Source organism: Coturnix japonica, chromosome 6, assembly GCF_054131305.1.
Source record: "Coturnix japonica strain WE chromosome 6, WE-NBRP24, whole genome shotgun sequence".
Classification (NCBI taxonomy): domain Eukaryota; kingdom Metazoa; phylum Chordata; class Aves; order Galliformes; family Phasianidae; genus Coturnix; species Coturnix japonica.
In genome coordinates this window covers 32,208,519-32,230,647 of record NC_140668.1, presented here as the reverse complement: position 1 = coordinate 32,230,647, position 22,129 = coordinate 32,208,519, and the positions used below count along the sequence as shown (strand labels likewise).

The following is a 22,129-nucleotide window of genomic DNA, read 5'->3' as shown; positions in this document are numbered from 1 at the left end:
TTCCAGAGGTTTTGGTGTGATTCACACACAGAAATGTCCTCTGAGATTTTTAAAGAAAGTTGTGTTCTGTGAGTGAGTTTTACAGCTGAGGTAGCTGTACATTTCTGACTGTTTGGTACCTCATCTGGAACAGGAGTGCAGTGCTGGAATTCACATTGCTTGTAGATAATATGAAAGGGGACAAACATTCTCTACTAAGCCCAGCTACTTTCTTCTTTATTCTTAAGCTATCCGTATCTGCCTGAAGTGGGTAATGGTAATGGTATTGCAGCAGGAAGAATCTCCTGCTTTCAGTGCATTTTCTAACAAATCCCTGCTGCCTGAAGTTCTGTGAAGAAGAGAAATAAAGAGCCCTAGGCAGCCGATACGAGCCTTATAGGGCTGTTGTGCACAGCCCAAGGTTCCCCTGTTCCCATACTCAGATTAGCTGCATTATACTCCCCTTGGAGAAGTGCCATTCCGTCCTGACAGTTGCTGAGGGCTGGTCCTGCCCGATTTGGTTCACAGCTTGAGCACTGCTTTTCCTAATCAGTGTTTGTCTTGCGCAACAGCTGCACTTACAGAGTACTAAAGGCAGTGCACAGAGTAGGTAAGTGTGTGAGTCGGCTGCAGAATGGCAACTGAAAAGAACCCGCTGCTGTCCTTGATTCCCACCGCCGGGCTCACGGCACTCGCAGCTACTGGTAAGCTTCCAAAGGGTTTTTCACTGCTGCCTGCTGTGAGGAGTCAGAGCTCATGTGTAGCTCACATACCCATGGGAATGCCAGCCTTACGAAGGTCCTGGGCTCCCAGCCCTGCTGCACAGAACTGAGGCCTGACCAGCAAAGAGCTCCTTGTTTCTTTCTCTGGTCTGCTTTCAGGCATTTGTCTCATTATTTTTTTCACATGCAGCGAGCAAAACTAAATTCCTATTGTGAAACTGTGTCTTTTGTGCACTCACAGATCCTTTTCTAAAACAGGAAATGCCTTTTCTTTGTGAGGGCAGTCCGATGGACTTTTAGGTATCAGCAGCGATCTACAACCAGTTACTGATGTGTGTGGAGAGTGAGCAGGTTATATGCTGCAGGCATGGCATTGCTGCGGGAGATCATACCCGGGAACACTAACAGAATGAGGGTGAACTAATGTCAGCTCTATGTCTATGAACTGTGTCAGCTCTAGGAATGATGTTTGTTGAAGGTTGTGTGTGAAAACAAGTTGTGGAAACAAACAGAGGGTGCTTATTCAGGCACCAGAGCTCTCAGAAAGCCGTCAGTTGCTCACTAGTAGACCAGTCCATGATGTGATGTTGTGCACACAACCCCCAGGGCAAAAAGCAGAGCAACCAGAAGTGGTGACCAAATACGGGACTGCGCGAGGATACCAAGTGAAAGTAGATGCAGCTGAGAGGAGTGTCAGTGTTTTTCTGGGACTTCCTTTTGCTAAGCCTCCTGTTGGACCACTGAGGTTTTCTGAGCCCCAGCCACCTGAGCCATGGAAAGGTGTCAGAGATGCCACTTCCTACCCACCAATGTAAGTAAAGCAAGAAGAAAAGCATTTATCTTCTCAATGATTTTATATTACCTGCAGTTCGAGGACACTGATATGCAGGGTGATCCAAAGGCACGCGGAAAAAGTCCTTACTGTCATCTCACCTCCTCTCACATCTGCTACAGTGAACGCATTTCTGAAAAACTCTTTATAAGCTGCTGTTTGTATCGAGTGCTGTCTAATAGGCTTTATAAGTGAGTTAATGCGGATCAACACCTGACTGACAGTGTGCTTTATTGCGTTTGGTTGTGTTTTTAAGCTGTGTAGCTTTGTAGCAGAAACAGAGAGATGCTGAGGAAATACTGGAAGAAAATACTGAATAGGACATGTAAGAAAATGCACTTGTACTGGTGCTCTTCTTTAGACCCTCTAGCCCAGTAATTACTATTGAAAAAGCTATTGAAGTTACATACTAATTATTATTTTGCAATTTATTCAAAGTGATTTATAGCTCTACCTGTCTGGAAGGACACTTCTGAATGTTCTGGAGGTTGCAAAACTGCATTTGGTACCAAATTGTACTGCTCTGGACTATGGACCCTTTTTACAGGTCTTACTGTGCCAACTTAATGGAAGAAAACATATAGAAAATTAAATCTTTATGTTTTCTGTTGCATAAAATCCAGAAACGTACCAGAGCTTTGTACTTTGCAAAACAGCTGCACTTTATGGCATTGAGACTTTTGTTATTTCTGTTGATTGTTATTTCTCTTATTTCTCCAGGTGTCTTCAGGACAAAGTATTAGGACAGTTTGAATCAGATTTTGTTACTACAAGAAAAGAAAAGTTTATTCTGCAGATGTCTGAAGATTGCTTATACCTGAACATATACACACCTGTGTCTACAGAAAAACAGGAGAAACTGCCGGTAAGGAAAATCATTACAAAATCTCTAGCAAGCCTGATGGCTTCTGTGATTTGATGTGACAGATTAAGTATGTCCTTTAATCTTATAGCAGCTTCCCAAGGGTTAGAACACATGCACAGCAAACTTACATCCTACACAGTATGTGAACATAGTGGCACAGTTTTTAATGATTAACACATAAAATCATACTGATTGTTTTTACTGAATTAGTGTTTGATTTCCTGCAGGGGCATTGGTAAAATTCAAGCATTTAATGAAATCAGTACGTGTTGTGAGGCTGCCAGCCTCCAGTTTGATACCAGACCTTTTGTGAAATGTAATCTGAAGGACTCATGAGTGAAGCAGCACATGCTGGGATATTTAGTCTGCATCACAGGAAGCTCTTACTTGTGCTGAATCGCTTCTGCTTTTCCCCTTCCAGGTCTTTGTGTGGATCCACGGAGGTGGACTAGCTTTTGGATCAGCATCACCCTATGATGGTTCAGCATTAGCAGCCTTTGAGAACACGGTAGTTGTGGTAATTCAGTACAGACTGGGTATTCTTGGATACTTTAGGTAAGATGTGCTGTCTCTGGTTTTGATAACTGCTTTCAAACACTGTGCATGTAAATCCTTTGTATCCAGCAGGATACATGTTTTTGGAAATAATCTCTCTGTTTCTTAATTACACGTGCAACAGTTGGCAGCAACTTATAAGTCCCAGGTCTCCTCCAGAGACTGTTCTGGTTTGATTGCTGCTCTGATCTCAACACTTTTCAAGCCAATTCTTTATTAATTATAGAGATGCTCTTAAACAGCTGTTTCCTTATCCTGCACGTTTTTTAAAACTCTGCGTTGTTTTCTTTCATATCAAGCACTTAAAGAAATCTGTTATTTCTTCCCAGCACTGGTGATAAGCATGCTCGTGGTAACTGGGGGTATTTGGACCAAGTGGCAGCTCTTCAGTGGATTCAGGAAAATATCATACACTTTGGAGGAGACCCGGGATCCGTCACCATCTTTGGAGAATCTGCAGGGGGAATCAGTGTATCTGCTCTGGTGAGTACATCACAAGCATGAATGTTAATCATTTGAGAAAAAAAACCACTGTCCATGGTCATTCTTAGTACATAAATGAAAAATCAGTGAGAAAAAGTGGGTGGCTTTAGGATAAACCACACATGTCCTTGTTCTGATACACTATGTGATAACAGTGCAGATTCTGACTGTTGAAAGTCTATTTGTACCCAAATGATGTTGTTTAAAACCCTAAATATTATATGTGATCTTCAAATTTGCATGTCAGTTTGCTCCTTACTCCTCCATTGTAGTTGTTTTTCCCCTTCAGCAGCACAGCTGGTCCGCTGGACAGAGCTATACCTGATGCATATCTGGCCTGCACTGTTGTTCTGTGAAGTCTTGAAGGCAAAGTGCTACTGGAGGGGAAAGGGCAGGCATGAACCTATCCCTGTTAATGCTGGCAGAGAACTTTGCACCAGGGAGCTATGATAAGAGGCTATAGAGTAACAGTTGGATGACATGTTTTCAAAAAAGGCATTTTCTGATATTGAAATTCTGTGTCAGTGATCAGAACGCATCCCCAGTAACGCTTGTTCTTCTTTATGGATGGTGCTTTTTATTTCCAGGTCTTATCTCCACTGGCAAAGGGCTTGTTCCATAGGGCCATTTCAGAGAGTGGTGTTGCAATCAGGACTTTATTCACTGATAAGCCTGAGGAAGAAGCACAGGTGGGTGTTTTGTATCATATTTATTTCTCAGATAGTGTTGAGCACCTTAAACAGTTTATTTCAGAAAGTGGAACTCAATTGTTTTTCTTGTGGAATTTCAACCACATTCATTAGATTCAGCATTCCTGTTTGCAGTAAGACACGTTCAGTGAAACGTTGCTTTCCTAATACCCAATTATCCACAGATGTCTGAATGAAAGCAGAAGACTGAGGAAGCAGAGAAAGAAGGCAGTGAATGAGTTTGAAATGCAAAGAAGTAGAGTATACTGCCTTCATTAAAAGTTGAGCTGTTATTTTTAACTGGGAAATGGCACCAGATTCTCAATACTGTAGTCTTTCCTTCCTGATGGAGCCTGATGTGCTCCAAGGAACGAAACCATATTCAGCTTAGTTATAATGAGAAAGAAAAGCCCAATTCCACCCAGTCTTACCCATCTGTAAGAAACAACCTCCAAGAGCTTTGTTTTGTAGAAGAGGCAGCATTGCACTGAGGTCTATCTGTCTAACATCAGCTGAGAAATAGCATTACCTCATTTAAAAATGCTGTGCATCATTGAGAAGGGTGTAATGCGCTGTATTTTTTTCATCATCTACATAGTTATATTCTATGCATTACTCTAAACTACCTTATGCCATCCAGACTTTTCAGCCCCGTTTATTACATACCTGCACAACTACCTTGGTCTGTTAGTGAAGGGAGGATATATTTTGGAGGAGTAGGTTTTGTCTTTCTGTTCAGCCCGCAACATAAAGATTATGAAAGCTTCATATCTCAGCATCTACAACTGAAACACTTCTGGCTTTCACAGTCCTATCTGGGAAACTGAGATGCCTCCCTGCACTCCTGACTCCAGACTAAGTGGCAGATAGAGCCCTTCTATGGGAAGTACATGGATAATTAGTAAATGAGGATGTGACTTGTTTTTATTGATTGCAGAGAATTGCTGCTGCATCTGGCTGTGAAAAATCCAGTTCTGCTGCTCTGGTTGAGTGCTTAAGAGAAAAAACAGAGGAAGAGATGGAACAGATCACTCTAAAAATGGTAGGTGAAATTATACCTTGTATATGAAGGACATTTCAAATTTGATCATAACAGAGCATGCTATAAACGTCTTGTAACATTATGACAACTTGAAGTCCATCTAACATCTGTCTAAAATATGTCCCTTCTTTACGTTTTCAGGATCTGACATCATTGCAACTATGCCATACCTCGCCTGAGAATTGTGAACAGGTTCCTTCTCTTTAATTCTGTATGGGCATTGAGATGCACATGTTTCACTGTCAGGTTGTGCCAAGGGAAGAGACAAAAGTATGAGATGTCACAGTTTCTCCCGAAGAAGCTGAACATTACTTAACATCATAATTATGTCCTCTAAATTTGTTATCACAGTGCTGGCTTTCCTGTTACTTTGCAGGTCTGATGTAGAACTTAGATTGTCTCTACCTCTACACACATTCATATTAGAACATTTCTAACTGAGAGGAGATGTAAATTAACAGTAGCCTACATTTCATTAATATTTAAAATGCAATGTTCATGTTCTGAAATCCTCTCTGGTTCAAAACATCTATTGGGAAAAATTAAGTGAGCTTGACTACTACTATTTCTTATATTTTCCCTTGAGATGTTCATTTGGTGAAGCTTTTACTTTGTTTCTTTATTTATGTTTCTCCAGCATCCCATGTTCATCAGTTCAACTGTGGATGGTGTATTTTTTCCAAAGAGTCCCAAGCAACTACTGTCTGAAAAAGCAATGAGTGCAGTCCCATATATAATAGGAGTGAATAACCATGAATTCGGTTGGGTAGTTCCTGAAGTAAGAGAATTTTAATAGCTATTCTTAAATATAAGTCTGTGGATATAAAATTTCGTAATAAATGTGTATTATTTTTGTCATATGCAGGGTATGAAATTTCCTGATTTTACACATGGTCTGGACAAAGAAGTTGCACGTCAAGTATTGCAGAGCTCGTTTGTATTATCATTTAAGGTAAGAGACCATTTCCAGAACAACCAAGTGTTATTTCTTCGCTGGAATAATTCCATATTCACATTTTGTATTGCTAACAGTAGTTGACCAACACAGAAGATCTCTATCTTAAATGCCCCGTCTTTTTAAAAAGGAGTTCAGTGTAAATCCAAGAGCAATGCAGATAACTAAACAGATCCCATGACATTCAAGATATCCTAGGTTATCCAAGATATGTGTTCTACTGGCAGGTATGACACAGCGTCTTTAGGACACGGAAGTATTTTGAGTTAGAAAGCTTGTAGCTTTCTGATTGCTCTGTGTACTCCTGAAACTAGGAAACATAAAAAATTGCAGATTAATAGGCAAGAATTAAGAAGTTGATAAACTTAGCCAGTACTTGTAAAGGATCATATAGAGCCATAGGAATCTATTATAATCTGGGATTGAGCCCAGGTTTGTTCTGAAAGGGAGTAAGTTGTGGCCATCTGCAGCAGGAAATGGAACTTACAATCCAACAGGATTTCTTTTCACTTACGAGAGTTGTTTCCACATATTGAAGAACAAAGAACCAGATCTGTCTCTTAGCATCACCAATTGCTATTTGTCTAAAGGACTTTGAGGGTGTTCTTTGTGATCTTGCAAATCTCTTTTCCTTGAGATCATCTATGTTAGGTAAAGGTGCAAATGGATTTTCTCTCAGAGATGGCAGTATTTGGAGTTTATCCAGAGACATGCGTGTGACACTCTCAGTTTACACTGTTATTCCTTTTAGGGTGGACTCTCATTATAATAAATAATTTTCTTGTTCATTTCAGGATATTCCTTCAGACATTGTTGATCTTGTATTCAATGAATACATGGGGAAAGCACAGAGCCGTGCTCAGGTGCGAGATGGCCTTCTTGATGCTTTAGGAGATCACGTGTTTGTTTTCCCAGCGATTGAAGTGGCCAGATACCACAGAGGTGAGTCTCTAATTCTCCTCAAACAAGTCTCTCAAACAAGCGTTGTCTTCCGTCCTTGGGCATGTATGTGGTCTTTATGTATGTATCACACTTTGTTATCAAAAGAACTGATAGTGTTTTCGTTTTATCAAAACAGCGTGCAGTGAAAGTTTATCATCACTGTTGGCTGGCATTTGAAACATTAGCACTTGTTTTTCATTTTATTTTCTGTTAGATGCTGGCCACCCAGTCTACTTCTATGAATTTCAGCATCGACCAAGCTCAACCACAGCACCCGAGTTTGTAAAAGCAGATCATGGAGATGAGATTTTCTCTGTCTTTGGAAAGCCGTTCTTAGCTGGTGATGTATCTGTGCTTGCTAAACCATTCTTTCTAAATCAACATTGTTATTATTTATGTTTACCTCAGCACTTTCAGAACACAAGTTTGTTTACTAACTGTGGAATTGAAATAAGCTGTTTTTTCAGTATTCAGTAATAGTTACTTTTCATGAATTAATTTATCTGCTCCACTCATATAGAAATCCCACAGCCCAGAATAACAAGTAGGTTCATAGAATGGTTTTTGATAATTGATCTTGGAAGACTGATGTCTTTTCTCTCACTTTGCAGGGAATGCTACAGAAGAAGAAAATAAACTTAGCAGAACTGTTATGAAATACTGGAGTAACTTTGCTAGAAACGGGTGAGATTCATAGTGCTAACTGCAGCTCACGTTTTGTCTGTGCTGCCTGAAGCATAGCAGCAGCATGGTAGTTCTTGTAAACGTGGCAGAATGTAAGATCAGTACTGAAACAAATAGTTTCTCTTCTTAATGAGTGCAAGAAAATTGCTGGAAAGCACGTGCAATCCAAAATAAAATCCAAGAGCTATTTGTATCTACAGTGGAGGATTAGATCCCAGAGCAATGGCAAACGTTATTAAAGGTTTGCCCTTCCAGTGATGAGCATTTTGATATAAGCATCCATCTGTTCCAGTTCCAGAATCGTGCAACCTGAGCTCCTGTTAGTCTTCTGAAACGATATTAGGTTGAGAAGTCAGAGCACAAATTTCCATTTGTAGGTAACTTTCCATTTTTTGTTTCCAGAAATCCCAATGGGGAAGGCTTGGTACACTGGCCTCAGTATGATCTGGATGAAAGATACCTGGAAATAGACCTCATACAAAAGGCATCAAAGAAGCTGAAAGAAGACAAAATGGAGTTTTGGGTACAGCTGACAGAACAAATGAGTGAAAGAAGGAGAGAACACACAGAATTGTGAGAGCTGCAGTGGACACATTTTCCTTTTACATCATGAAGTAAGGTCAAAATTAATTTGTCGGAATGCAGATTTTACTCTTGACTTTCTACCTCACCAATGTGAAGTTTGTTGTCACAATCACAGGAAAACATCCCTTGATTCTTTATAAGAAAATACGTTTATAGAATATGTCATAGGTATCTCAGTATGTTGTATGCTCCTTCTGCTCTTCCTTATCGAGAGCATCCTTGGATCTTATTATTACAGCCTCCCTGGGAGCAAAGTGTGTCCCTAAAAACCAGCCATGGGATCACAATGGTTTTCCTGTTCTGTAAACTGTTACAATCACAGGAGCTACAGGCAGGTTGTTCATCTGCAAGCTGGAACAGTGGCTGCTTCTTAATTTAATGTGTTTGGCTTTTCTTTTAACTGTATGTGCTATTATAGGCCTATAGGGTAAGAAATTAAACATCAGGATTCATTCATACATTTTTCTCTGGCATTATTCATTATCACTACTTCCATTTTCATTAGACTATAGTTCACACATTAGTAGTGTGATGAAAATACAACCCTTTCTCTTGTTTGAATTGGTTCGATATTTCTTTACTGTTTTCTGCATTCTAGATCAAGCATAGCATGCTGTTTCTGAAGCAGAGGAAGTTGTTTATGCTGCAAACAATTTAGCAAATGCTGATGTTCTATAGCAAGCTTTTTGTTATTACATAGAAAGCAGTTTGTTCTTTCTCATGAAACAGATTGAGTACAGCTCTCATTTTGAAAGAAAACTATGAGAATTAGAATATATAAAGGTTTTTCACCACTTTTACTTCTTTAATTACTGTCACTTTCACAGTAGTTCATGGTCTGTGTCAAAGTCCATGCAAACTGAAGTATTCCCTTTTACTCCAGTGAACTTTAGAGCAATCCAGCTGTGTTGTAAAAAGCATGAATTAATCTGTTGCTAGAATCTTTTGATTTAGCTTATATTTTGTATCTAGGTTTTACTTATAATGACCTGCTCTTAGAGAACAACTAGAGAACAATGCACGGTTCTTTTGCTGTTTTCACAGATTTATAAGGAAAGCATTCTAATAGCAGATGTTCTTTGTGATATGCTGAGGTGCATTTATGCGTGGTCATATGTGTAACTGCATCTAAGGGAATCACAGTATCACAGTCCGGTGCGAGTTGGAAGAGACCTTAGAAATCATCGAGTCCAACCTCCGGATTCGAGCCTCTGTGTAGCTGAACGGCACTTCTACCACTTGCGCCACAGGGGGGATTCAAACCCGGGTCTCCAGTGTTGCAAGCGTCATTCCTACCACTGCGCCACCGGAGGAGCCCCAAATATTCTTGAAATGCTAAAAGATGGAATTCCATCCTCCTGTATCAGAATGAAGAAAGCTTTACCTCATCACACCCAGAATTGAGAATTTCAGTCCCACAAAGCTGGGATGAGATCTATGGAACTAAAACATGTGGCCAGTTTCTTCAGTTGTAGTGGGACTCGGGAGACGTTGGTTTGTTATTTATTTATTGGTTGTGCTTCTGGTTTCCTGGAAGGACAGAGGCAAATCCTTTCACTGCCTCGCACCTCAGTTCCACTGCCTGTAGAATAACTATGCTGATCTTGTTCAACTGCCCTGAAATCTTCTCATGATGACTTCTGGATTGCTAACAAATGTCAGGGTTTTACTCTTTCTTTCTTTCTTATTGTTTTCAGGAATCCCAATGGGGAAGGTCTGGCTGAACAGCCATCCTACAGACTAAATGAAAAACGCTTGGAGATAAATCTAAAATGAAGGAAAGACAGAAAGTTGATGGAAAAGAAGGTAGACTTCTGGGAAAAGGTGTTGTTTGAAAAGCCAACTAGGAAAAGAATGGAAAACAAGAGAGTTACTATAGAGCTATAACTTACCATCTAAACTTGCATAATAGGCATAGTATTTAGGATAGCAAAAGGAATTATTGGAAATATTTTTGAAGTATAAAATAACATGTCCCTTCCTTCCACCTTTTCTTTTCAGTTTTCATATTTACGCTTATTTGCTGTAATTATTGCAGTGGAACAATTTCCACTTGGTACTTTTCCCTTGGTCCTTGTCCTCAGCAGAATCCTTTCCTTTGCAATACAGTTAACAGATCTGTCTGCTACTCAGGTTTTTCTGTAGATTTGCCATTGCTGAAGAAGAATGTGGCAGCATTGTTGTATTAATAAAGCTAAATCAATAAAGACCTGATTTGCAAGTAAAACTGTCTTTCTCATGTCAAAGCTAGCAGTGGTGTTCCAGAGGTTTTGGTGTGATTCACACACAGAAATGTCCTCTGAGATTTTTAAAGAAAGTTGTGTTCTGTGAGTGAGTTTTACAGCTGAGGTAGCTGTACATTTCTGACTGTTTGGTACCTTGTCTGGAACAGTAGTGCAGTGCTGGAATTCATATTGCTTGTATATAACAGGAAAGGAGACAAGCATTCTCAACTAAGACCAGCTACTTTCTTTTTAAATTAGCTGTATCTGCCTTAGAAGGATCAGCTGTGGTAGTGTTAGCTTTGTGCTTCCTGTATTTTCCATGGTGCTTTATTTACACGGCACTCTAGGCTGCGCTCTGTGCCAACTGTCAGTTCCAGGGTGTCTCTTCACACTGGGTCACAGGTCTTCATTACTGCACTGGAGGGTGATTTCATTTGCCAGAATTACTCAAGCTCCCATTTCAGCTTGGACTTCCAAGAAGTCTGGATCGCATCATTTCAGCATTGCAAAGAACTTCTCTTCCATGTTGTACTTGCTTCCCACATGTTACTCCAAGGCTGCTCCAGCCATCCCAGCTGTATTGCTGACCATACTGGTACCTCCCAGCAGCATTGTGCAGCTCTGTAGATTTTATGGTTGCTACACCTATAATCCTCTTGCCTTTCTTTAATCTCTATCTGTATCTCTGCAAGAATGTAAGATTGTACCCAGCTACTTATATCCTACTGTTACTCCTCAGCCTTCTCTTCTTTCTGAATTACTTGGCTGGAGAAAACACAGCAGTGTTCCTGATCTCTTTCTTCCCAAACTGTCCTTGGTTTTAGTTAATGTGAGGGGAAAATAATCTTGATGGATTTTGGTTTCACGCACTCTACCCTTTGGGAGCTGTACTCTTCGTTTTAAAAGCAGAAAACCAGGCAGTATTGTATGTATATGCTCAGAGTATATGGTCGTGTTGTGTGTGCATGCAGAGAAGTACAGATGAACTGACTTCTCACATGTAATCACGTTGCTAAAATTAACTCATGAGAAAATATCAAGTGATTTTTTTCGTGCCTGCTTAGCAGTGAGTGCTCTGATATTCTGTCCCATCCCAGTGATATCCTGGTGTGAGATTGCCACATGTCAAGGAGACAGTCTTAAAACTGTCAAAGCTCTAGCTTCATAGGCTCTAGTGCTAGATTTTATGTGCTGCAGCTTCATTTAGTCTTACCGAGAGGCTCATTTAAAAAAATATAATGAAGTGACCCCGTTTTAAATGCAGATTTCTGAACATTCCTACCTTGCACACTTGAAGCCAAATGTATTTATGGGCCTTCATTTAGCTATGTGCCCATAAACGTGATATTTGTCTCTATTTTTCAGCAACTGAAATCAAGACAGCTAGCAGTACGTTAGGGTGCAGGAGGCAAATGTCATCATGTGGCAGGATTTCTCTGACTTGTTCTCTGACCTATGCATTGTTCACTGATTGAACATGAACTGCAAAATGCTCTCCATGAAGATGAAGTGCCAGGTAGCATTCAAGAGTTCCACTTGCCAGGTATGTAGCGCTGTACCCAGATTCCACTAGTTTACATCACTTAGAGTAAGGATTTCCACATTTGCAAAAATCTAAGTCCACTTGGTAGATCCTTAAGCCAAAGGCTCCATAGCCAAGGTGGTAACGATCTAGACCCAATTGGTTTATTTTCTTATGTAAGTGAAATCAGCAGAGCGTACAGCTAGCATTTACACAAGCAGGAATTTCAGGAAGGCAGATACCTTTGGCCTTCAAATTGGATATCATCTTCTTTTGGGACAAGCTGGCAATGGGATATGGGCTGAGACATTTTGCAGAATGTGCATGTGAACATGAAAAAGAAAATGCAGCAGAGAATGTTCTGCCTTGAAAGGCCGAACAGTAAATGAAGCTGATCAATAAAGCAAATTAGTGAGGGCAGAGACTTGGAAAGCCAGAAAGATGGGGACATGGAAAAAAAATGCTGATGGAAATCAATAAGGTTTGCTTCAGCAAAAGGAGGGAGCAATGAGTGGACTACACCGTGTTTAGCCTTGTAGCAAAGGGTTCCTCCTGTGGTTTGTGTGTTTTGGGTGCGTTGGGGCGTGCAGGCCCATCATGGTGGAAGCCAGGTGTCACAAGCAGAGGGATTCCTGTAGTTTTACCTTGCGTAGAGCCAGTTTACTAATACAGGCAGCCACTGCAGTGTAATGTAAGTGGCCACCCTGAGATACTTTGCCGTGGTATTCAACTAGGCAAACAGGAGTGCAGAGTTTACAGCTCTGCAGTACTGCCCTTTGCTTCCAGGAAACATTTATCACAGAAATAAGGTAGAAGGTAGTTTATGTTAAACACCAGTATTTGAGCTCCAGGCTCCTGTTTCCAATCCTTGCCTTTATCCATGCATACATGGATCAGACAATATCTTTATGACTAAATGTGCAGAATCAGGACAGCCCAGTTCTCATGGCACAAGATTTTACACTTGAGAAATAGTACAAGAAAAAAAGATTTCCAAGAACATCCATGTAGCCTGAAAAATCTACCTAGAAGCTCCTGCCTACGTTGTTCGTGAACTGAGAGTCACTCCCTGAGCATTCTGGCTTAGTTTCCCAGGTCTGTCCACATGAGTTGGGTGTGGAGTAAAGCATCCCTTGTGAATAAGTGAAGTAAAGCTTTAGCACACAGAACTATTATGTGCTTAATACACCGTGTAGAACAGATCTAATCACTGGGTTTGGTACATGCATAGCTGAAAACAAAGGTGAGTCACTAAATTAATCTACAGAAATGCTGAATTTGACAAGCGAGATTTTTCTTGACAGGTAATTATGAAACAGCATTTCTAGGTAAGATCATTTGACTCTGGGGAAAAAAGGAGAAAGAGAGAAAAAAAAAAAAGAGCCAGGAAAACAAAGTCAGAGCTCGAAACATGAAAGAGCCAACTAGTTAGAGATGGGCAATCCATTCCTATTCAGTACCTTCTTACTGATAGATGTGAGTTTACAAGGATGAAAACATTCCTAATTTTTCAGAGGGATTAAATGTGTTCCTACCACTCAAATCCTTGAATTTGGCTCCTGTAGAGCAGCAGTGAAGTAAAAGTTCTCCTAGCTGTTGCAAAATTCGTGTATGCTGACATACAGGCCAAACATTTCTGACTGCACAGCACTGAGTAGTGAGTAGAGTATTGACCGTGCAGGAAAAGATAGGATTCTTCTGTATTGCTTCTCAATCTCTCTCACACTGTCTTCTCGGCAATAGTAGGAGAGTTTTCCTGGTTTATTCTCTGTGTAGTTAAAGCAAATCCTGACTGAATTGCTGAAGAGGGTAATGGTAATGGTATTGCAGCAGGAAGAATCTCCTGCTTTCAGTGCAATTTTTAGCAAATCCCTTATGACTGAAGTTCTGTGAAGGGGAGTAATAAGGAGCCCTAGGCAGCCGATACGAGCCTTATAGGGCCGTTGTGCACAGCCCAAGGTTCCCTTGTTCCCATACTCAGATAAGCTGCATTATACTCCCCTTGGAGAAGTGCCATTCCGTCCTGACAGTTGCTGAGGGCTGGTCCTGCCCGATTTGGTTCACAGCTTGAGCACTGCTTTTCCTAATCAGTGTTTGTCTTGCGCAACAGCTGCACTTACAGAGTACTAAAGGCAGTGCACAGAGTAGGTAAGTGTGTGAGTCGGCTGCAGAATGGCAACTGTAAAGAACACGCTGCTGTCCTTGATTCTCACCGCCGGGCTCACGGCACTCGCAGCTACTGGTAAGCTTCCAAAGGGTTTTTCACTGTTGCCTGCTGTGAGGAGTCAGAGCGCATGTGCTGCTCACATACCCATGGGAATGCCAGCCTTACGAAGGTCCTGGGCTCCCAACCCTGCTGCACAGAACTGAGGCCTGACCAGCAAAGAGCTCCTTGTTTCTTTCTCTGGGCTGCTTTCAGGCATTTGTCTCATTATTTTTTTCACATGCAGCGAGCAAAACTAAATTCCTATTGTGAAACTGTGTCTTTTGTGCACTCACAGATCCTTTTCTAAAACAGGAAATGCCTTTTCTTTGTGAGGGCAGTCCGATGGACTTTTAAGTATCAGCAGCGATCTACAACCAGTTACTGATGTGTGTGGAGAGTGAGCAGGTTATATGCTGCAGGCATGGCATTGCTGCGGGTGATCATACCCAGGAACACTAACAGAATGAGGGTGAACTAATGTCAGCTCTATGTCTATGAACTATGTCAGCTCTAGCAGTGAGTGTTTGTTGAAGGCTTGTGTGTGAAAACGAGTTGTGGAAACAAACAGAGGGTGCTTATTCAGGCACCAGAGCTCTCAGAAAGCCGTCAGTTGCTCACTAGTAGACCAGTCCATGATGTGATGTTGTGCATGCAACCCCCAGGGCAAAAAGCAGAGCAACCAGAAGTGGTGACCAAATACGGGACTGTGCGAGGATACCAAGTGAAAGTAGATGCAGCTGAGAGGAGTGTCAATGTCTTTCTGGGACTTCCTTTTGCTAAGCCTCCTGTTGGACCACTGAGGTTTTCTGAGCCCCAGCCACCTGAGCCATGGAAAGGTGTCAGAGATGCCACTTCCTACCCACCAATGTAAGTAAAGCAAGAAGAAAAGCATTTCTCTTCTCAATGATTTTATATTACCTGCAGTTTGATGTCACTGATATGCAGGGTGATCCAAAGGCACGCGGAAAAAGTCCTTACTGTCATCTCACCTCCTCTCACATCTGCTACAGTGAACGCATTTCTGAAAAACTCTTTATAAGCTGCTGTTTGTATCGAGTGCTGTCTAATAGGCTTTATAAGTGAGTTAATGCGGATCAACACCTGACTGACAGTGTGCTTTATTGCAAGCATTTGGTTGTGTTTTTAAGCTGTGTAGCTTTGTAGCAGAAACAGAAAGAAACTGAGGAAACATTGGAAGAAAATATTGAATAGGACATGTAAGAAAATGCGCTTGTAGTGGTGCTCTTCTTTAGAGCCTCTAGCCCAGTAATTGCAATACAAAAAGCTACTGAAGTTATGTAGTAATTATTATGCAATTTATTCAAAGTGATTTATAGCTCTACGTGTCTGCAAGGATACTTCTGTAATGTTCTGTAGGTTGCAAAACTGCATTTGGTACCAAATTGTACTGCTCTGGACTGTGGACCCTTTTTACAGGTCTTACTATGCCAACTTAATGGAAGAAAACATATTGAAAATTAAAACTTTACTGCATGTTTTCTGTTGCATGAAATCCAGAAATGCACCAGAGCTTTGTACTTTGCAAAACAGCTGCACTTTATGGCACTGAGACTTTTGTTATTTCTGTTGATTGTTATTTCTCTTATTTCTCCAGGTGTCTTCAGAACAAAGTATTAGGACAGTTTGCTTCAGATCTCGTTACTAATAGAAAAGAAAAGGTTCTTCTGCAGATGTCTGAAGATTGCTTATACCTGAACATATACACACCTGTGTCTACAGAAAAACAGGAGAAACTGCCGGTAAGAAAAATCATTACAAAACCTGAAGCAAGCCTGATGGCTTCTGTGATTTGATGTGACAGATTAAGCCTGTCCTTGAATATTACAACAGCTTCCCGAGGGTTAGAATACATGCACAGCAAACTTACATCCTACACAGTATGTGAACTTAGTGGCACAGTTTTTAATGATTAACACATAAAATCATACTGATTGTTTTTACTGAATTAGTGTTTGATTTCCTGCAGAGGCATTGGTAAAATTCAAGCATTTAATGAAATTAGTACGTGTTGTGAGGCTGCCAGCCTCCAGTTTGAAAGACATTGACCTTTTGTGAAATGTAATCTGAAGGACTCATGAGTGAAGCAGCACATGCTGGGATATTTAGTCTGCATCACAGGGAGCTCTTCCTTGTGCTGAATCGCTTCTGCTTTTCCCCTTCCAGGTCTTTGTGTGGATCCATGGAGGTGCGTTAGTTCTTGGAGCAGCATCATCCTATGATGGTTCAGCATTAGCAGCCTTTGACAATGTGGTAGTTGTGGCAATTCAGTACAGACTGGGTATTCTTGGATACTTTAGGTAAGATGTGCTGTCTCTGGTTTTGATAAGCAATTTCCAAAATTATGCATGCAAATCCTTTGTGAAAAGACCAGTAGAATATTTGCTTTTGCAAATAATCTCTCTGTTTCTTAATTACACGTGCAACAGTTGGCAGCAACTTACATAACCCAGGTCTCCTCCAGAGACTGTTCTGGTTTGATTGCTGCTCTGATCTCAACCCTTTTCAAGCCAATTCTTTATTAATTATAGAGATGCTCTTTAACAGCTGTTTCCATATCCTGCATATTGTCTTTATCTCTGCATTGTTTTCTTTCATATCAAGCACTTAAAGAAATCTGTTATTCCTTCCCAGCACTGGTGATAAGCATGCTCGTGGTAACTGGGGGTATTTGGACCAAGTGGCAGCTCTTCAGTGGATTCAGGAAAATATCATACACTTTGGAGGAGACCCGGGATCTGTCACCATCTTTGGAGAATCTGCAGGGGGAATCAGTGTATCTGCTCTGGTGAGTTCATCACAAGCATGAATGTTAATCAATTGGGAAAAAACTAACAAACAAATAGTCACTGCCTGCAGTCATTCTTAATATGTAAATGAAAAGTCTGTGAGAAAAAGTGGGTGGCTTTAGGATAAACCACACATCACCTTGTTATGATATGCAACGTGATAACAGCGCAGCTTCTGACTTCTCCATTGTAGTTGTTTTTCCCCTTCAGCAGCACAGCTGGTCCGTTGGACAGAGCTATACCTGATGCATATCTGGCCTGCACTGTTGTTCTGTGAAGTCTTGAAGGCAAAGTGCTACTGGAGGGGAAAGGGCAGGCATGAACCTATCCCTGTTAATGCTGGCAGAGAACTTTGCACCAGGGAGCAATGATAAGAGGCTATAGAGTAACAGTTGGATGACATGATTTCTAGGTGATCTTGTAGGTCCTTTCCAAGCTTATGATTCTCTGATTCTATGACTTCAAAAAGGGCAGTTTCTGATATTGAAATTCTATGTCAGTGATCTGAACGCATCCCCAGTAAAGCTTGTTTCTGGTTGTTGCTTTTTATTTCCAGGTCTTATCTCCACTGGCAAAGGGCTTGTTCCATAGGGCCATTTCAGAGAGTGGTGTTGCAATCAGGACTTTATTCACTGAAAGGCCTGAGGAAGAAGCACAGGTGGGTGTTTTGTATCATATTTATTTCTCAGATAGTGTTGAGCACCTTAAACAGTTTATTCCAGAAAGTGGAACTCGATTGTTTTTCTTGTGGAATTTCAACCACATTCATTAGATTCAGCATTCCTGTTTGCAGTAAGACACGTTCAGTGAAACATTGCTTTCCTAATACCCAGATATCCACACATGTCTGAATGAAAGCAGAAGACTGAGGAAGCAGAGAGAGAAGGCAGTGAATGAGTTTGAAATGCAAAGGAGTAGAGTATACTGCCTTCATTAAAGCTTGAGCTGTTATTTTTAACTGGGAAATGGCACCAGATTCTCAATATTGTTCTCTCTCCTTCCTGATGGAGCCTGATGTGCTCCAAGGAACAAAACCGTATTCAGCTTAGTTATAATGAGAAAGAAGAGCCCAATTCCACCCAGTCTTACCCATCTGTAAGAAACAACCTCCAAGAGCTTTGTTTTGTAGAAGAGGCAGCATTGCACTGAGGTTTATCTGTCTAACATCAGCTGAGAAATAGCATTACTTTATTCAAAAAGACTATGCATCAGTGAGAAGGGTGTAATGCGCTGTATTTTTTTCATCATCTACATAGTTATATTCTATGCATTACTCTAAACTACCTTATGCCATCTGGACTTTTCAGCCCTGTTTGTTACATACCTGCACAACTACCTTGGTCTGTTAGTGAAGGGAGGATATATTTTGGAGGAGTAGGTTTTGTCTTTCTGTTCAGCCCGCAACATAAAGATTATGAAAGCTTCCTATCTCAGCATCTACAGCTGAAACACTTCTGGCTTTCACAGTCCTATCTGGGAAACTGAGATGCCTCCCTGCACTCCTGACTCCAGACTCAGTGGCAGATAGAGCCCTTCAATGGGAAGTACATGGATAATTAGTAAATGAGGATATGACTTGTTTTTATTGATTGCAGGGAATTGCTGCTGCATCTGGCTGTGAAAAATCCAGTTCTGCTGCTCTGGTTGAGTGCTTAAGAGAAAAAACAGAGGAAGAGTTGGAACAGATCACTCTAAAATTTGTAGGTGAAATTATACCTTGTATATGAAGGACATTTCAGATTTGATCATAACAGAGCATGCTATAAACGTCTTGTAACATTAAGACAACTTGAAGTCCATCTAACATCTCTCCCTTCTTTATGTTTTCAGGGTAGGACAATGTTACAGCTATGTTCTACCTCATCTGAAAAAATGTGAATGAGTTCCTTCTCTTTAATTTTGTATGGGCATTGAGCTACACATGTTTCACTGTCAGGCTGTGCCAAGGGAAGAGACAAGAATATGAGATGTCACAGATTCTTTTGGAGAGCCTGAACATTACTTAACATCATAATTATGTCCTTCTCTAAGTTTTCTATGACAGTGACAGCTTCCCTGTTCCTTTGCTGTTTCTACACAGAAGTTAGTTTTTGCCCCACAGCATCATACATTCACAGATGCACTGCATCTGCTTGCAGGAGATGTAAACTAAATTTAACCTACAATTTATGAATACTTAAAATCTTCTCTGGTTCAAAATATCTGCTGTGGAAATTTGCCTACATTTTCCTTTGGTACTTTACTTGTTTTGCTTTGGAAATACAGTAAGAATGTAAAATGTTTCTCAGTAGCAAAATTCATGTAAATATTTCATTCTTTTGTTTGTTTGTTTTTCTCCAGCCACTAGCGTTCATCAGCTCATCTGTGGATGGTGTATTTTTTCCAAAGAGTCCCACACAATTACTGTCTGAGAAAGCAATCAATGCAGTCCCATATATAATAGGAGTGAATAACTGTGAATTCGGATGGGGACTTCCTAATGTGAGAGACTTTAATAGCTTTATTTAAATATAAGGTTGTGAATATTAAATTGCCCCCTAAATATTTAATCTCTTTGTTCTGAAGATGATGAAATTTCCTGATTTTATACATGGTCTGGACAAAGAAGTCGCATATCAAGTGTTGCAGAACCAAATAGCAGGACCACTTGAGGTAAGAGACTACTGGCAGAATAATCCAGTGTTACTTCTTCACTGGGATAATTCAGTATTCATGTTTCTGAAGCTTCACATGGATACTAGAAAGGACACCTTGCTTAAAATGCCACCAAGGGACCTGCATGTATGTACTGGATGTTTTGCTTCCTTCTCATTTACAAAGCTCACAACTTACTGGTTACTTTGTGCTCTCCTGAAACTAGGAAACAAAAAAAAAAAATCAGATTAATAGGTAAGAATTAAGAAGTTGATAAGCTTAGCCGGTACTTGTAAAGGATCTCGCAGAGCCATAGGAATCTATCATAATCTGGGAATGGCAGAGCCCAGGTTTGTTCTGAAAGGGAGTAAGTTGTGGCCATCTGCAGCAAGAAATAGATCTTATGAAATCCAGTAGGATTTCTTTTCTCTTATGAGGGTTGTTTCCAAGTATGGAAGAACAGACAACCATATCTATCTCTTAGCATCATCAATTGCTATTTGTCTAAAGGAATTTGAGGGTGTTCTTTGTGATCTTGTGATCTTTTCCCTGAGAACATCTATGTTAGGTAAAATGCACCACAGTGAACTGTGAGCTCTGCTTAGGCGCAGTAGGGGATTTTCTCACAAAGATGGCAGTGTTTGGAGTCTAGCAAGAGTCATGCAGCTGGAACACTCAGTTTACACTGTTAGTTGTTTTAATATTTGTTGTCATTATAAAAATATCTTTCTTGTTCATTACAGAGATCTAATTCTGACATTGTTGATCTTGTATTCAATGAATACATGGGGAAAGCACAGAGCCGTGCTCAGGTGCGAGATGGCCTTCTTGATGCTTTAGGAGATCACGTGTTTGTTTTCCCAGCCATTGAAGTGGCCAGATACCACAGAGGTGAGTCTCTAATTCTCTTCAAACAAGTCTCTCAAACAAGCGTTGTCTTCCATCCCTGAGCATGTCTGTGGTCTTTATGTATGTATCACACTTTGTTATCAAAAAAACTGATAGTGTTTTCGTTTTATCAAAACAGCGTGCAGTGAAAGTTTATCATCACTGTTGGCTGGCATTTGAAACATTAGCACTTGTTTTTCATTTTATTTTCTGTTAGATGCTGGCCACCCAGTCTACTTCTATGAATTTCAGCATCGACCAAGCTCAACCATAGCACCCGAGTTTGTAAAAGCAGATCATGGAAGTGAGATTGCCTTTGTCTTTGGAAAGCCGTTCTTAGCTGGTAATGTATCTGTGCTTGCTAAACCATTCTTTTTGAAACAACATTGTTATTATTTATGTGTACCTCAGCACTTTCAGAACACAGGTTTGTTTAGAAACAATAGAATCTACATCCTCATTGCTGTAGTATTGGTTACAGTGTATTGGAATTGATTGGACTGCTGTTTTTTGATTACTGATCTTTGAATATTGTCATTTCTCTCACTTTGCAGGGAATGCTACAGAAGAAGAAAATAAACTTAGCAGAACTGTTATGAAATACTGGAGTAACTTTGCTAGAAACGGGTGAGATTCATAGCGCTAACTGCAGCTCAAGTTTTGTCTGTGCTGCCTGAAGCATAGCAGCAGCATGGTAGTTCTTGTAAACGTGGCAGAATGTAAGATCAGTACTGAAACAAATAGTTTCTCTTCTTAATGAGTGCAAGAAAAACTCTGGAAAGCACATGCAATCCACAACAAAATCCAAGAGCTATTTGTGTCTGCAGTGGAGGATTAGATCCCAGTGCAATGGCAAACGTTATTAACGGTTTGCCATTCCAGTGATGAGCATTTTGATATAAGCATCCATCTGTTCCGGTTCCAGAATCGTGTAACCTGAGCTCCTGTTAGTCTTCTGAAACGATCTCAGGTTGAGAAGTCAGAGCACAAATTTCCATTTGTAGGTAACTTTCCATTTTTTGTTTCCAGAAATCCCAATGGGGAAGGCTTGGTACATTGGCCTCAGTATGATCTGGATGAAAGATACCTGGAAATAGACCTCATACAAAAGGTAGCAAAGAAGCTGAAAGAAGACAAAATGGACTTTTGGGTACAGCTGACAGAACAAATGAGGAGTGAAAGAAGAAGAGAACAAACAGAATTGTGAGAGCTGCAGAGGACGCATTTTGCTTTTACAACATGAAGTCAACGTTAATTTGTCAGAATGCAGATTTTAATCTTGACTTTCTAACTCACTAATGTGTAAACTGCTGTCATGATTTCTGCGAAGGGAGAGAATCAAGGGAAGTACAAAAATGGTCATGGAAATAAAAATCAATAATGAAGTCAGGAGGTAAAAATAAACGGTCTTTCAGGCTCAAACAGACATCAAAACTGAATGATGTTCCTTTGAAAAGGGGAAAGGAGGAGAAAATTACTAAATACATTGAAATCGATAAGAATTTACACAGAAT

The 22,129-nt window shown here is 40.4% G+C and overlaps 2 protein-coding genes across 4 annotated transcripts; both read left to right on the top strand.

The window, feature by feature from the left end:
- Positions 1–595: 595 nt before the first annotated feature.
- On the top strand, positions 596–10,560 carry LOC146760566 (fatty acyl-CoA hydrolase precursor, medium chain-like). 3 transcript variants are annotated; one of them, XM_085551135.1, is made up of 15 exons: positions 596–683; positions 1,308–1,512; positions 2,254–2,398; positions 2,820–2,953; positions 3,283–3,436; positions 4,024–4,125; positions 5,063–5,167; positions 5,309–5,359; positions 5,805–5,945; positions 6,033–6,119; positions 6,917–7,064; positions 7,279–7,404; positions 7,676–7,748; positions 8,151–8,362; positions 10,031–10,560. In XM_085551135.1, the coding sequence occupies exons 1-14, from the start codon at positions 614–616 to the stop codon at positions 8,323–8,325; spliced, it is 1,716 nt and encodes a 571-aa protein (XP_085407261.1). In that variant the 5' UTR covers positions 596–613; the 3' UTR covers positions 8,326–8,362; positions 10,031–10,560. The 3 variants fall into 3 exon arrangements, with proteins under 3 accessions (XP_085407261.1, XP_085407263.1, XP_085407262.1); XM_085551137.1 differs by having other exon boundaries at positions 9,378–10,560; XM_085551136.1 differs by having other exon boundaries at positions 8,151–8,367.
- Positions 10,561–14,236: 3,676 nt separating this feature from the next.
- On the top strand, positions 14,237–22,049 carry LOC107319292 (fatty acyl-CoA hydrolase precursor, medium chain-like). The gene is made up of 13 exons (XM_015873990.3): positions 14,237–14,322; positions 14,949–15,153; positions 15,902–16,046; positions 16,471–16,604; positions 16,939–17,092; positions 17,650–17,751; positions 18,689–18,793; positions 19,434–19,574; positions 19,659–19,745; positions 20,471–20,618; positions 20,833–20,958; positions 21,170–21,242; positions 21,645–22,049. The coding sequence occupies exons 1-13, from the start codon at positions 14,253–14,255 to the stop codon at positions 21,820–21,822; spliced, it is 1,668 nt and encodes a 555-aa protein (XP_015729476.2). The 5' UTR covers positions 14,237–14,252; the 3' UTR covers positions 21,823–22,049.
- Positions 22,050–22,129: the final 80 nt, after the last annotated feature.

What these genes read in the sequence shown, in the direction of transcription:
- LOC146760566 (XM_085551135.1), top strand. Translation starts at nt 614, where the DNA reads ATGGCAACTGAAAAGAACCCGCTGCTGTCCTTGATTCCCACCGCCGGG. An exon ending in GGTATTCTTGGATACTTTAG is followed by an intron (nt 2,954 to 3,282) that starts GTAAGATGTGCT and finishes ATTTCTTCCCAG; the next exon opens with CACTGGTGATAAGCATGCTC. An exon ending in GAATCAGTGTATCTGCTCTG is followed by an intron (nt 3,437 to 4,023) that starts GTGAGTACATCA and finishes TTTTATTTCCAG; the next exon opens with GTCTTATCTCCACTGGCAAA.
- LOC107319292 (XM_015873990.3), top strand. Translation starts at nt 14,253, where the DNA reads ATGGCAACTGTAAAGAACACGCTGCTGTCCTTGATTCTCACCGCCGGG. An exon ending in AAAAACAGGAGAAACTGCCG is followed by an intron (nt 16,047 to 16,470) that starts GTAAGAAAAATC and finishes TTCCCCTTCCAG; the next exon opens with GTCTTTGTGTGGATCCATGG. An exon ending in AGTAACTTTGCTAGAAACGG is followed by an intron (nt 21,243 to 21,644) that starts GTGAGATTCATA and finishes TTTTGTTTCCAG; the next exon opens with AAATCCCAATGGGGAAGGCT.